Source organism: Microcaecilia unicolor, chromosome 1, assembly GCF_901765095.1.
Source record: "Microcaecilia unicolor chromosome 1, aMicUni1.1, whole genome shotgun sequence".
Classification (NCBI taxonomy): Eukaryota; Metazoa; Chordata; class Amphibia; order Gymnophiona; family Siphonopidae; genus Microcaecilia; species Microcaecilia unicolor.
Window position 1 is genome coordinate 20,512,651 of NC_044031.1, and position 13,952 is coordinate 20,526,602.

Below are 13,952 nucleotides of genomic sequence, written 5' to 3' on the forward strand. Positions count from 1 at the left end.
AGGGACATTTCATCCTCTCCCAAACCTGTGGTGTGTGCAGACAAATGTTTGAAGAAATGGTTTGCAGATAAGTAACCACCCAAACCTGTGGTGTGTGCAGACAAATGTTTGAAGAAATGGTTTGCAGATAAGTAACCACCCGCTTTTAAAGCCACACAGAACGTAGTGCAAAAAAAAAAAACTATCCTTCCACTTATGCTACACAGCTAATATTATAGAAATCACCCCTGTCTTCTAACATATGATTAATACTTTTTGTTTATATCCACCAGATCAGCCAATCACAGAAGAACAAAACAGAGAAAAGAATCAAGGAAATGATCATGTAAAAATAGGACAAATGCAAAGGCAATCAGAAAATGTCTGTGAGAATATTTCACAGGAATCGCAGAAGAAAAACACGAGCAATGATCACCAGGAATCAGAAGAGAAAAGAGATCCTGCAGGGTACTCACAGGATGAAGTCACAAAGTGTAAGAGAAGTTACAGGGAGCTCACTAACAAGCATTGGCACCAGCGACGCTTAGCAGAGAGACCCTTCCAAAAGAATAATAGTGGTTACATGACTTCCTACCTTGACAAGGGAGAGGAGAAAAGAAAAAAAGACCAGCAAGAATTTTTATCTGCTATGTCTACCAGGAGAATCTATTGGTTTTTAAAGCTCCAAATGCAGAAAACAAGTCCCTCAAAAGACAAAGGAGAAAAACCATTTACATGTACTGAGTATAATGAAAGCTTCGCTGAGCTTTCCCATCTGAAAAGCCAACAAATGGTCCACACAGAAGAGAAACGATTTATGTGTACAGAGTGTAAGAAAAGCTTCCCTCATCTTTCAGTGCTAAAAAGACATCAAATGATCCACACTGGAGAGAAACGACATAAATGTACTGAGTGTAATAAAAAGTTTGCACGTCTTTCAAGTCTAAAAACTCACGAGATGATCCATAGTGGAGAGAAACCATTTACATGTACTGAGTGTAATAAAAGCTTCTCTCAGCTGGCACATTTAAAACGTCACCAAATGATTGAGAGAGGAGAAAAACCATTTACATGTACTGAGTGTACTAAAACGTTTATTTATGCTTCAAGTCTGAAAACTCACCAAAGGATTCACACAGGAGAACAACCATTTAAATGTACTGATTGTAATAAAAAGTTCACATGTCTTTCACGGCTCAATAGACATCAAAAGATCCACACAGGAGAGAAGCCATTTAAATGTACTGAGTGTGGTAAAAGGTTCATTCAGCTTTCAGAATTAAAAAAACACCAAATGGTCCACACTGGAGAGAAGCCATTTATTTGTTCTGAGTGTAATAAAAGGTTTACTTCTGTTTCAAGACTAAAAACCCACCAAAGGATACACACAGGTGAGAAACCGTTTAAATGTACTGAGTGCAATGAAAGCTTCACTCAGCTTTCAAAATTAAGAAGACATCAAATGATCCACAATGGGGAGAAGCCATTTGTATGTATTGAGTGTAAAAAAGGCTTCATTTGGCTTTCAAGGTTAAAAAGTCATCAAATGATCCATACCGGAGAGAAACCATTTAAATGTACTGAGTGTAAGAAAAGGTTTACTCAGTTTTCGGGTCTGAAAAGCCACCAACTGATCCATGTGGGAGAGAAAGCATTTACATGTGCTGAGTGTAATAAATGCTTCTCTGGGCTTTTATGGCTAAAAAGCCATCAAAGGATCCACACAGGAGAGAAGACATTTAAGTGTAGTGAGTGTGATAAAAGCTTCTCTAGGCTTTCAGGGTTGAAAAGCCACCAAATGATCCATACTGCAGAGAAGCCATTTGTTTGTTCTGAGTGTAATAAAAGTTTTACTTGTGTTTCAAGACTAAAAACCCATCAAAGGATCCACACAGGTGAGAAACCATTTAAATGTACTGAGTGCAATGAAAGCTTCTCTCAGCTTTCAAAACTAAGAAGACACCAAGTGAGCCACAATGGGGAGAAGCCATTTGTGTGTACTGAGTGTGAAAAAAGCTTCATTTGGCTTTCACGATTAAAAAGTCATCAAATGATCCATACTGGAGAGAAACCATTTAAATGTACTGAGTGCAAGAAAAGCTTTACTCAGTTTTCAGGTCTGAAAAGCCACCAACTGATCCATGTGGGAGAGAAAACATTTACATGTGCTGAGTGCAATAAATGCTTCTCTGGGCGTTTACAGCTAAAAAGCCACCAAAGGATCCACACCAGAAAGAAACTATTTACATGTACTGAATGTGATAAAAGCTTCTCTAGGCTTTCAGGGTTGAAAAGCCACCAAATGATCCATACTGGAGAGAAACCATTTGCATGTACTGAGTGTAAAAAGAGTTTCACTCAGGTTTCAGCTCTAAGGAGACACAAAATGAGCCATTCAGGAGAGAAGCCATTCACATGTACTGAGTGTAATAAAAGCTTCTCTCGGATTTCAAGTCTAAAATACCATCAAAGTATTCACACTGGAGTGAAACCACTTACATGTCCTTAGAAAGGGAATTGGGACTTGATATACTGCCTTTCTGTGGTTTTTGCAACTACGTTCAAAGCGGTTTACATATATTCAGGTACTTATTTTGTACCAGGAGCAATGGAGGGTTAAGTGACTGCAGTAGGAATCGAACTCAGTTCCCCAGGATCAAAGTCCACTGCACTAACCACTAGGGTACTCCTAGTGTAATGACAAGTTCTCTTATTTTTCAAATCTAAAAAGTCACCAAATGACCCATATGGGAGAAAAAACATTTACATATACAGAATGTAATAGAAGCTTCACTGGCTTTCAGACCTACAAAAAAAAAAACCCATCCACTGTGCAGCAGTAGATTTGAGAGACTGAGATCATACACCACATACCCTGGCTTAAGAGTGAGCTGCATTTGTGTTATGTTATGCACAGAACTAACCTATTTGGATAAATTGCCCATGAGAGAAATCATTTATATATTCTGATTATAATAAAAGTTTCACTTGGCCTTCAAATCTATAAAAGTGCAGGAAATGAACCACACTGGAGACAAAGGGTGTTAAAGGGAGTGCAGTATAAATTCAGCAACAGTAGCTGGTAGATTACTGTGTATCTCTGAGGGAAATAGATTTTTTTCCCCTCAAGTTTTGCTGAGTACTTTAATGTGGTGACCCCAGTGTATAGCATCTTTAGCGAACCTCAGCACTGCTATGCTACAATTAAAGTATGATTTCAAAGAAAGGGAAGAGTGTATACTGGCCACACATTGCCCAGTATAAAAGTTGTCCACCCGTAGGCTATACACTAGGGCTAACGATGGTGGTAGCAATAATGCAGATGAAGCCTTGGTGGTTTTGTTCATGGACTTACTAGAGCAGGAGATCAGCTACACAAGTTAATGAAAAAGTTGAGAAAATTAATTATAATTAAGTGGGCTTCTGCAGATAAAGAGGAGATAATGTGCTGCTGCTTTTATGATATACTCCCTATGTTTGGATCAAGGGTGTATACCAAGAGAATTTGACAATAACTGGAGAAAAGAGGAATATTGTCATGGGAAAAGTTTCAGAAAGTTAGTGATAGCTTCTTTTTAAAACCTTTTTCTTTATGCTTTAAAGAATAATTCACAATATACAAAGGGCCCTGTTTACTAACGCTAGTGATAGAGACATCCATTATATTCCTATAGGTCGTCTCTATCGTTAGCGCACCCTAATTTTTAGTGTTCGTTAAAAAATTTGCGTGCCTCCAGCGCAGCTTAGTAAACGTGAATAAAGAAATAGGCACTAATATTTTCAAGAAAAACTATGCGTTACCACAAATAAAGATAACTTAAACCACCATAGTAAAGGGATCAATAATAATCAATAATAATCACAAAGTAATCAAAGGGCCAGACTACGGTGAATACTAGACTTGTCAGCCATCCTATGCAATGCTTAACTTTAGTAGGCAAACTCTCTTTTAATTGAAGAAATTCAAGACATTGTTTCAGGTAAAAGGGGGAAAAAAAAGATTTAGCCTAAAAAATAACCAATCATATACAAGGAAATTTCAATTTATAGTTTGTACAAGAGCCGGAGTTCTGGACCTTAAGGCCAGAAAATTTTGATGCCTCTTCTGCTTACTTCTTGACAAGTCAGGAAATATTCAAATCTGTGTCCCTCCAAAAAATATCATTCATAATAACGTAACATAGTAGATGAAAGCAGATAAAGAACTGTATGGTCCATCCAGTCTGCCCAGTAACATAAAGTCATTGCATATGGTATGAAGTGGTACATGATATGTATACCTGATCTTGAGTTTTCCTTGCCATTTTTAGGACATAGACCGTAGAAGTCTGTCCGGCGCTATTTTAAAATTTCTGAAGTTCTCAGAGCCCCTGAATAGCTCCATTCAGCTCATCCAAATCTATTCGGCCTCGATCAGGGCACAGACCGTAGAAGCCTGCCCAGCACTGACTTTCCTACTTAATCTCTGCTAAGCTTTGTTGGATCTGATCCTTCTAAACAGAATTCCTTTGTGTTTGTCCCACGCATTTTTGAATTCCATTACCATTTTCATCTCTACCACCTTCCATGGGAGAGCATTCCAGGTATCTACCAACCTCTCAGTGAAAAAATACTTCCTGACATTCCTGAGTTGGCCCCCTTTCAACCTCAGTTCATGCCCTCTGGTTCTACCACATTCCCATCTCTGGAAAAGGTTTGTTTGCAGATCAGTACCTTTCAAATATTTGAAGGTCTGGATCGTATCACCCCTGTTTCTCCTTTCCTCCAGTTGTATACATGTTTAGGTCAGAAACAGGCTCATTTTTGAAATTGATGGACGTCCATCTTTCAACACAAATCGGAACATGGATGTCCATCTCCAAGAGACATCCAAAGTGGTATAATTGAAACCCGATTTTGGACGTCTCCAACTGCAGTCCGTTGCAAGGTCGTCCAAATCTCAAGGGGGTGTATCAGAGGCGTGGTGAAGGTGGGACTTGGATGTCTTTGAGCCATAATTGAAAAAAGCAGGGATGTAACATTGACGTTTTCACCTGGACGTGTTTTTATAACGAATAAGGCACAAAAAGATGCCCAAAATGACCAGATGACCACTGAAGGGAATCGGGGATGACCTCCTATTACTCTCGCAGTGGTCACTAACCCCCTCCCACCCTCAAAAAACATCTTTAAAAATATTTCATGCCAGCCTCAGATGTGATACTCAGGTCTATGACAGCAGTTTGCAGGTCTCTGGAGTATTTTAGTGCAATTCAGACAGGTGGACCCAGGCCCATACCCCCACTACCTGTTACACTTGTGCAGGAAACTGTGAGCCCTCCAAAACCCATTGTACCCACATATAGGTGCCCCTTTCACCCATAAGGGCTATGGTAGTGGTGTACAGTTGGGGGAAGTGGGTTTTGGGGGCTCAGCACACAAGGTAAGGGAGCTGTGTACCTGGGAGCATTTTGTGAAGTCCACTGCAGTGTCCCCTAGGGTGCCCGGTTGGTGTCCTGGCATGTCAGGGGGACCAGTGCACTACAAATGCTGGCTCCTCCCATGTCCAAATGGCTTGCATTGGTTTCGAAAATCGCCGAAAGTCAAAGACGTCCATCTCTAGGGACATCCAAATCCAAGGACATCCTTGGTATTTTCGAAACGAAAAATGGACGTCCATCTTTTTCGAAAATACAGTTTTCCCGTCCCCAACCTGGACGTTTCTTTTGAAAATGCCCCTGTAAGTCTCTTCACATATGTTTTGCTGTGTAAACCCTCTACCATTTTAGTCGCTTTTCTCCGAACTGTTTCAAGTCTTTTTACGTTCATAAGGCCTCCAAAACTGAATACAATACTCCAAGTCGGGCCTCACCAACGACTTGACAAGGGGCATCAACCCCTCCTTTTTTCTGCTGGTTATACCTCTCTTTATGCAGTCTAGCATTTTCTGGCCGCAGCCACCGCCTTGTCGCAATGTTTTGTCACCTTGAGATCTTCAGACACCATCACCTCAAGCTCCCTCTCCAGAGCCGAACTTACCAATCTCTTCCCTCCTATCCGGTACATCTCTTTTGTATTTCTGCATCCAAAGTGCATCACTCTGCACTTCTTGACATTAAATTTTAACTACAAATCATACAAAGAAACCAATTCACTAGAACAATAAACTTAAAAAGTGCATTGTGTGTGCATCACTCTGCACTTCTTGACATTAAATTTTAACTACAAATCATACAAAGAAACCAGTTCACTAGAACAATAAACTTAAAAAGTGCATTGTGTGTGCAATCAATATTTTTTCTTTTTTTATTTGCTAATGGTGCTCAGTAGGAGGGGTCGTGTTCCCAGAACTCTCTTTTAACGTTTGGAGATCCGTTCTCATGGTTTCTACTCCCGCCATGGAGTATCCACCGTATTGACTAACTTTGTGTCATCCGCAAAAAGGCAAACATTTCCTTCTAACCCTTCAGCAATGTCTCTCCCAAATCTATTAAACAGAAATGGCCCCAGCACCAACCCTTGAGGCACTCCACTACTCATCTTTCTTTCCTCTGATCCGATTCAATTTACCACCACCCTCTGCCGCCTGTCGATCAACCAGTTTCCAATCCAGTTCACCACTTTGGGTCCAAAGTTCAACCCTCTCAGCTTATTCACGAGTCTTCTGTGGGGGACCGTATCAAAGGCTTTGCTGAAATCCAAGTAGATTACATCTAGCACACGTCCTTCATCCAGTTCTTTGGTCACCCAGTCATAGAAGTCAATCAGATTTGTTTGGCAGGATTTTCCTTTAGTAAAGCCATGTTGCCTCGGATTTTGTAACCCATTGGTTTCTAGAAAGTCAACTATCCTTTACTTCAGCAGTGATTCCATTATTTTTCCTACCACTGATGTGAGGCTTACCAGTCTGTAGTTTCCCATTTCTGTGGAGGAGTAGCCTAGTGGTTAGTGCAGCGGACTCTGATCCTGGGGAACTGGGTTTGATTCCCACTGCTGCTCCTTGTGACTCTAGGCAAGTCACAACCCTCCATTGTCCCAGGTACAAATAAGTACCTGTATATAATATTTAAACCACTTTGAATGTAGTTGGAAAAACCACAGAAAGGTGATATGTAAGTCCCATTCCCCTTTCCCTTCCCTGTCTCCATTTTTATGAAGAAGGACCACATCAGGTTGTCTCCAATCCCCCATTCAAGTGGCCAAAGTAAATACGCAAAATTCGGTCTTGACCAGGCTCCATTGCAAAAGTAACAATCATAGTTGATCTCTGCGTAACCATCTCCAATGATGACTCAAGGAAACCGATCAAGTCCATAGTCGCTATCTCCCCACCTTGCTCCCCGCCAGCTCTTTCAAGGCCAGGAAGATAGTATACTCTGAATCTTCAAGATTTCAAGGAAATACTTGCAAACTGTATCTATAGCAGTAATTAATGGAGAACGTGGAAAATTTAATCACCTCAAATGATTTTTCTTTGATTCTCCAAAAATTTAAACTTTCGATGCAAATATTCTTTGTCCTTCATTAAGGCAACCACTCCCCCACTCCCTCCTGAGTCTGAGAAGATTTCCCTTCAATGGACTCCAACCTTGCGGTCTGGTATTGCTGGACCTTTCTGAAATCTTTATCTATCGCCCATTTGCTGTACTACTGTTTATAAAGAAGAGTTCACCACATGAATCGCTTCACAGAGTGACTCTAAAGTCACAACAGTAGGTTTTATTTTGGCCTCAAAACTTCCAGATTGCAGATTTCCCAATTGCCTTTCTCCAGGCACTCCACAGGAAGCAGCAGCTCCAGACAGAGATGATGCTACTATGCACCTGGCACTGAGAGAAGAAAAAGCCACAGGAGGACCCCCCAAGTGAGGACGGCGTCCGTACCAGCCCCATTCCACTACTGTGCTCACCTCTCATGAGCAGTGCACTTCTGGGTTGTGAGGCTGCTGTCTCTACAGGGCTCAATGGGACGACCTCGGCACTGCAATCTGACAATGCAGACCGGGTCAAAGACACAGCCAGAGTTGCTGATTCGGTCCTCATCCCCGCATGCCTCCAAGATTAACTGCTTGGAAGCTGGGGTAGGTTCAGTCACTGAGCCTTAACTGCCCCTTCCTCTTTTTCCCCATTACAAAGGATGATGCCCTGCTGTAGCATTGACCTGGGTTAGTATGGAGCTCAGGATCGAGTGACTAGCGCCAACTCCATCTTGACTCCTCCAGAACTCAGTGACAGGATCTTAACACAACTGAAGGCTTTTGTGGAAAAAGAAGGAGGAAACCTTGATGGGAGCATCAGAGCTAAGGTATTTGCTGAAAAAGAAGTCGGAGTCTTAGAAGGAAACAATAGAATAGTGAGAGAAGGGGTTTGAGAAAAAAAAATCACCAAAAGAAAGACTGATGCACAGGGAAGGGGGATCCAGAAAGGAGTGCAAATATGAGTGTTGATGTTGAGAGCGAGAAGAGATTTAGGAAGGGACTCAGGGCAAAGGTTGAGAAGAGAGCAGGAGGGAACTCAGAACAGAGTACTAATATCACCAATAAGGTAATGATAGAGAGAAGAATTCTAGAATTGCATGTCAGTGAAATAAATGAAAGGCAAGCTAAGTTGTTAAGTGGAGGGAAGAGAAAAGACATAGACCAATTGCAGTGCATCCCTTGATGACTAGATTCATGAAAGGTTTATACCACACTAAACCTCCCGTCAAACCACTTCCAGCGGAGTGGAATCTCAACATCATTCTAGCTTCTCTCATGGTTATCAATAGAAATCAAACAAATAAAACATGGAAAAGAAAATAAGATGATACCTTTTTTATTGGACATAACTTAATACATTTCTTGATTAGCTTTCGAAGGTTGCCCTTTCCGATCTGACGAAGAAGGGCAACCTTCGAAAGCTAATCAAGAAATGTATTAAGTTATGTCCAATAAAAAAGGTATCATCTTATTTTCTTTTCCATGTTTTATTTTGTTTGATTTCTATTGATAACCTTAAGAGTGGACTAACACGGCTACCACACTCCTCTAGCTTCTCTCGTGAAACCTCGAAGTTCCAGATTCTACGACGACAGGGGTTGTACTCCGAACATACCCCAAGTTCCTCCTAAAGGTTGTTTTGGAGTTTCATCTCAATCAATCCTTAGTTCTTTCTGTCTTCTTTCCTAAAACTTATTCTCATCCTGGAGAAGTAGCACTGCATACGTTGAACTGCAAACGTGCTCTGGCATACTATCTAGAACACACAAAGCCAGCTCTTTGTATCCTTTGATCCAAACAGAGTGGGAATTCCCATCACCAAGCATACCCGATTGTGTCTCCTTCATCTGTGCTCAGGCTGGGCTGACCCTTGGTGGCTGTGACACCGCTCATAATGTGTGAGTTATGGCGGACTCAGTTGCCCATTTCCGCTCTGACTCTATTCAAGACATTTGCAATGCAGCTACGTGGTATTCTGGTCATACTTTTACTACTGTCTGGACCAATATTCCAGATGGGATAACCAGTTTGGACAAGCAGCTCTGCAAAATCCAACTCCACCCTCCAGCCTCTTTTCCACCAGGCTCACTGTTTGAGTCACTGTCAGAATATATTTTTCTGGCGAGTGTGGTAGCTAGTGAGTCCCATTTGTGAGAATATCATGTCTGCTTGTCCTGGGAAAAAGCAGAGTTCTCCAAGGACAGTAGGCATATATTCTTACAACCTGTCCACCTCCTCTTGGAGTTCTTTTCTTAGCTTTAACATTGTCCGCCAGGCACTCGCACATGTGCAGTGGGTGACACTGACTTAAAGTATGGCAGTAAACTTTGGCAGTGTCCACACCGGGCTCCGCCGGATGACGTCACCCATTTGTGAGAATATGCTTCAGGTGTTTACAAGCAGAGGTGTTCCTGATAGATGGGGTATCTCATAGAATTAACATCAGTAAAGATAATGAGAGAGAGAGAGAGCCAAAACATGGAATTGAGGTCTGCTGCATTAGCAGAGGAAGACCTTACATCTCTATGGTCCTATAATAAGTTAGAACAAGCAGCAGAAGTTCAAAAGCTACAGAGATATGAAGAGAACAGAGAAGAGAGACCTCAAAATAATTGTTCAGCGAGAACTCGAAACAGTTGTGCAAGGAAATAGGGAAGAGCTTAAGTACAGTGGCTGGCTGTGAAGTTCTGATGGCAAAATATCTCTATATTGATGTTCCAACCTTTCAAACAAGTGGAGGGGAGGGCATGTTCGATATGACGCCTACATCCAACTTTAGACGTTTTGCTGAAAACGTCCAAAAATCGGGTGGTGAACATTCTGTTCTTGAACCTGAAAAGCATCTATCTTTTTGTTTTAAAAATGACCATTTCTAGACTTTTTACATATTTTGTACTCAGTGCATTTTTCTTTTGTGACCATTTTAAAAAAGAAAAAAAAACCCCATCCAATAGAAGACCATACAAAAACAAGCCATTGGAACGTATTGGGGGGAGGGCAGCATTCTTAGTAGACTGGACACACAGACATCCCAGCCATTAGTGGACTTTACATAAAAGGTCTCAGGTACACATCTCACCGTTACCCCCTTATATTGTATGAGGAGTCCTCTAAAACCCACCAAAAATCTGCTGTACCCAACAATAGCCCTTATGCCTGCAGGTGTCACCTGTATGTGAGTACAGTAGGCTTTTGGTGGGTTTGGGAGGGCTCACGCTTTCCACCACAAGTTAGAGTGGGATATGAGCCTGGGTCACCTTCTCCACAGTGCACTGCACCGGCCACTAGGCTGCTCCAGGGACCTGCTTGTTGCTCTAATAGGACTGACCATAACATCAGAAGGTGGGAGGGGGTCAGTGACCACTGGGGGTGTAAGAGGGAGGTCGTGCCCATAATCCCTCCAGTGGTCATATGGTCATTTAGGGCACCTTTTTATGACTTAGTCTTGATTGAAACAGGTCCAGACCAACTTTTAGCCCTGGACGTTTTTGCTTTGTTCCATTATGGCGGGAACGCCCAAATCCTGCCCCCAGCATACCCCTGATGCACCCCCCCCCCCTTATGATTTGGACGCACTGCAGATGACACGTAGAAAAACGTCTTAAATATTTGTTTCGAAACTGACTCGATGATGTTCAGAGAGCAATTAAACAGCACCACGGGCCTTTAAAAATGGAACACAGTTCTCCTTGACAAAAAGACCCGACACGGGCCGTGTTTCGGTGACTAGCACCTGCGTCAGGGGTCACAGTGATGACGTGGAAAACTTGGGGAATAACTCGAATATATTCCTCTACAATATATTATTCCTTACCCCACGTCTCATATAGTAAAGGCTACAAAGCACCAAGGCACTTTCACTTTCTGTATCCCTGTCTTTTGTTATATCCAGAGAGCAATTAAAACCATACCTGTTTTCTATATGGATCCCAAATGGTGAGTGCCCAATTTATATAATGGATCATATTGAATATATATCCAAAATAATAGGGATAGATCATTTCTAAGCTCACTTTTCATCTTTCCATGTTTGATAGACTTCTTGCAGTTCAAGCATCGAGGTCCTGGAGTGGTTTTTAACATTTGTTTTTTGCTTCCCAAGAGACTGTCTTGGGTTTTTTAAAATTATTATTAGTGGCTAAGAACCTGAAGGTATCAGTGGTATAGAAGTGTATTGTAATGTAATGTAATTTGGTGAAATGTACAGCCCAAGAAACAAATAGTTAAGGTGTCCTTTTTAGGGTTTGAATTCCCTGACCTTGTGTTTGATGTTGATTGTTTTAAAAAAATTGAACTCATTGAGGGATCTTTTTACTAAGCTGCAGTAAAACGGAGCCTGCGTTAACGTCATTTTTTTGCACGCTAAGGCCCCCTTTTACTGTGGCAGGTAAAAGGCTGGCCATTTTTTTTGGGGGGGGGGGGGGAAGAAATGGCCGTGCGGTAAGTGAACCACGGCCATTTCGGTGGGGAGCTCTTACCACCATCCATTGAGCCTGGCAGTGCTGATTACCGCCGATTAAGTTACGGTACTACAAAAATCTAAAAAATGACTTTAGTGCCGGAAATGGCACATGCCTGGGGGTGGAAAGTACTGCCAGGCTCTTGCGATAGCCCGGTGATATTTCCGGATTGCTGCGTGCCAACCCTTTAGTAAAAGGGCTGCTGAATTTTTTTTTTAATGTTTAAATTCTTTATTAATTTTCAATTTTACAAGTACAACAACTTGCATAGGAAACACAGAAAGCAATAATTTCAAGAATCAGTTATAATACATTCATTGTCTACATTGTGACAATTTTCATTCTTCCTTAGACCTCAAATGTAGGGGGTGTTAAGAAACATGAGGAGAAATGTTAAAACATAACAATTAATTAAATAAATCGGCTAACCTTAATTCCACAAACTATCTTAATTGATCTGATGTTATTACACTGTGGGGGATTGGATCCTTTTAGCTTCCACAATGGATCAGAAAAAACATACTTATTTCCCTGGATGTTAACTCTACACTTACAGGGATAAGCTAGCAAGAACGGTGCTCCCAAAGCTTTTACATTCTGTCTTAAATCCAAGAATTGTCTCCTTCTCTCCTGAGTTGCCTTCGCAACGTCAGGGTACATCCAAATTTTCTGTCCATAGAACAGTTTGGAAGAATTCTTAAAATATAATTTAAACACATGGTTCAGATCTTTCTCAAATACAAACTGGACTAACAATGTTCCTCGATCTGTAATCTCAAAATTTGAGTCTTCAAGGAATGCAGTTAAATTTTGAGGTTTTTGAGCCACCCCTTGTAACAATCCTGTAGAGTCTACAGTCGAAACTTTCTTTTGAGGTAAATAATATATTTTAGTATAAGGAGGTAAACTTGAATCTGGCCACTGCAGGATTTCCTTCAAATACATTGAAAATAAAGGAGAAATGGGAAAGTTCAAAAGTCTCAAATTCAAATGTCTGTTTTGTTCTCCATTGACTCGATTTTCCTATGAATTATTTGTTTGTCCTTAATTAAAGCCGTTACTGAGGATTTCAAACCAGGCATTTCCTCATGTGTCTTTTGTATTTGGCCATCCACATCGTTCTTAATTTTGGGCTGCTGTATTTTTAAATTGTATTCTCAGTATTGTTTTTGTGTTTAAATAAATTATGTCTGTTGATTTGTGATCCGCCTAGAATTTAGAACTGTTGTGAAGAATAATTGTTTTATTTTAATAAATAAAATATACAGAAAGGCACAGCAAAGTGGCATATCTCTTCTGTTGGAAAAACTTCCTGTAACCTGAAAGAGAAATTCCTCGTACCATGGTCTTGTAGGTCCCTGTTTTGCAATATCATGAACCATGTCGGTTCTATTAAAGCTTTTGGACGTAGGCTGGGAACTGACAACTTCTTATAAAAGCTTATCAATCCATCAGAAAAAGAGAGAGGTTGCTAAACTGCAAACCTCCTCATAAGGGGGGGGGGGGGTATTATCGGGGTGCTTTTACTGCACCTTGATTTACCACAGGAGTCAGCAAACTACAGTATCTCTGTACCACAGGTTGTGGACTCCGGTGGTAAAGAACCTTTGTATGAATGGTTTAAATCAGTGTTCCCCAAGTCCGGTCCTGGAGTATTATTATTTATTGCATTTGTTTCCCACATTTTCCCACCTATTTGCAGGCTCAATGTGGCTTACAGAGTTTTGTTATGACATGGTCATTCCAGGATGTCAAATACAATTAGTAATGTAAAAAGATTAAGTAAGGGAAGAGAGAAGGAAAGTGTTAAGCAGGATTGTATAGAAGGTGGACTTTAATAACTGGGTAGGTTGGTGAGGTAGTTTTGTAAGGCTGTGTGTTCTCTTTGTAGGCCTTGTTGAAGAGATGTGTCTTCAAAGATTTGCGAAAATTAGTTGTTTCGTCAATAGTTTTCAGGGTTGTAGGTAGTGCATTCCACAGCTGGGTGCTCATGTACGAGAAGGTGGTGGCGTGCATCAGTTTGTACTTTAGTCCTTTACGGCTGGGGAAGTGTAGAT

At 41.1% G+C, this 13,952-nt stretch overlaps 1 protein-coding gene across 1 annotated transcript in view; it reads left to right on the forward strand.

Moving 5' to 3' along the window:
• The window catches only part of LOC115463317 (oocyte zinc finger protein XlCOF6-like), a 44,469-nt gene extending 41,964 nt beyond the window's left edge, over positions 1-2,505 (forward strand). Inside the window, exon 3 of the mRNA XM_030193723.1 lies at positions 273-2,505. Within this exon, the coding sequence (XP_030049583.1) occupies positions 273-2,488 (2,216 nt within the window). The 3' untranslated portion in view covers positions 2,489-2,505. The remainder of the gene's footprint in view (positions 1-272) is intronic.
• Positions 2,506-13,952: the final 11,447 nt, after the last annotated feature.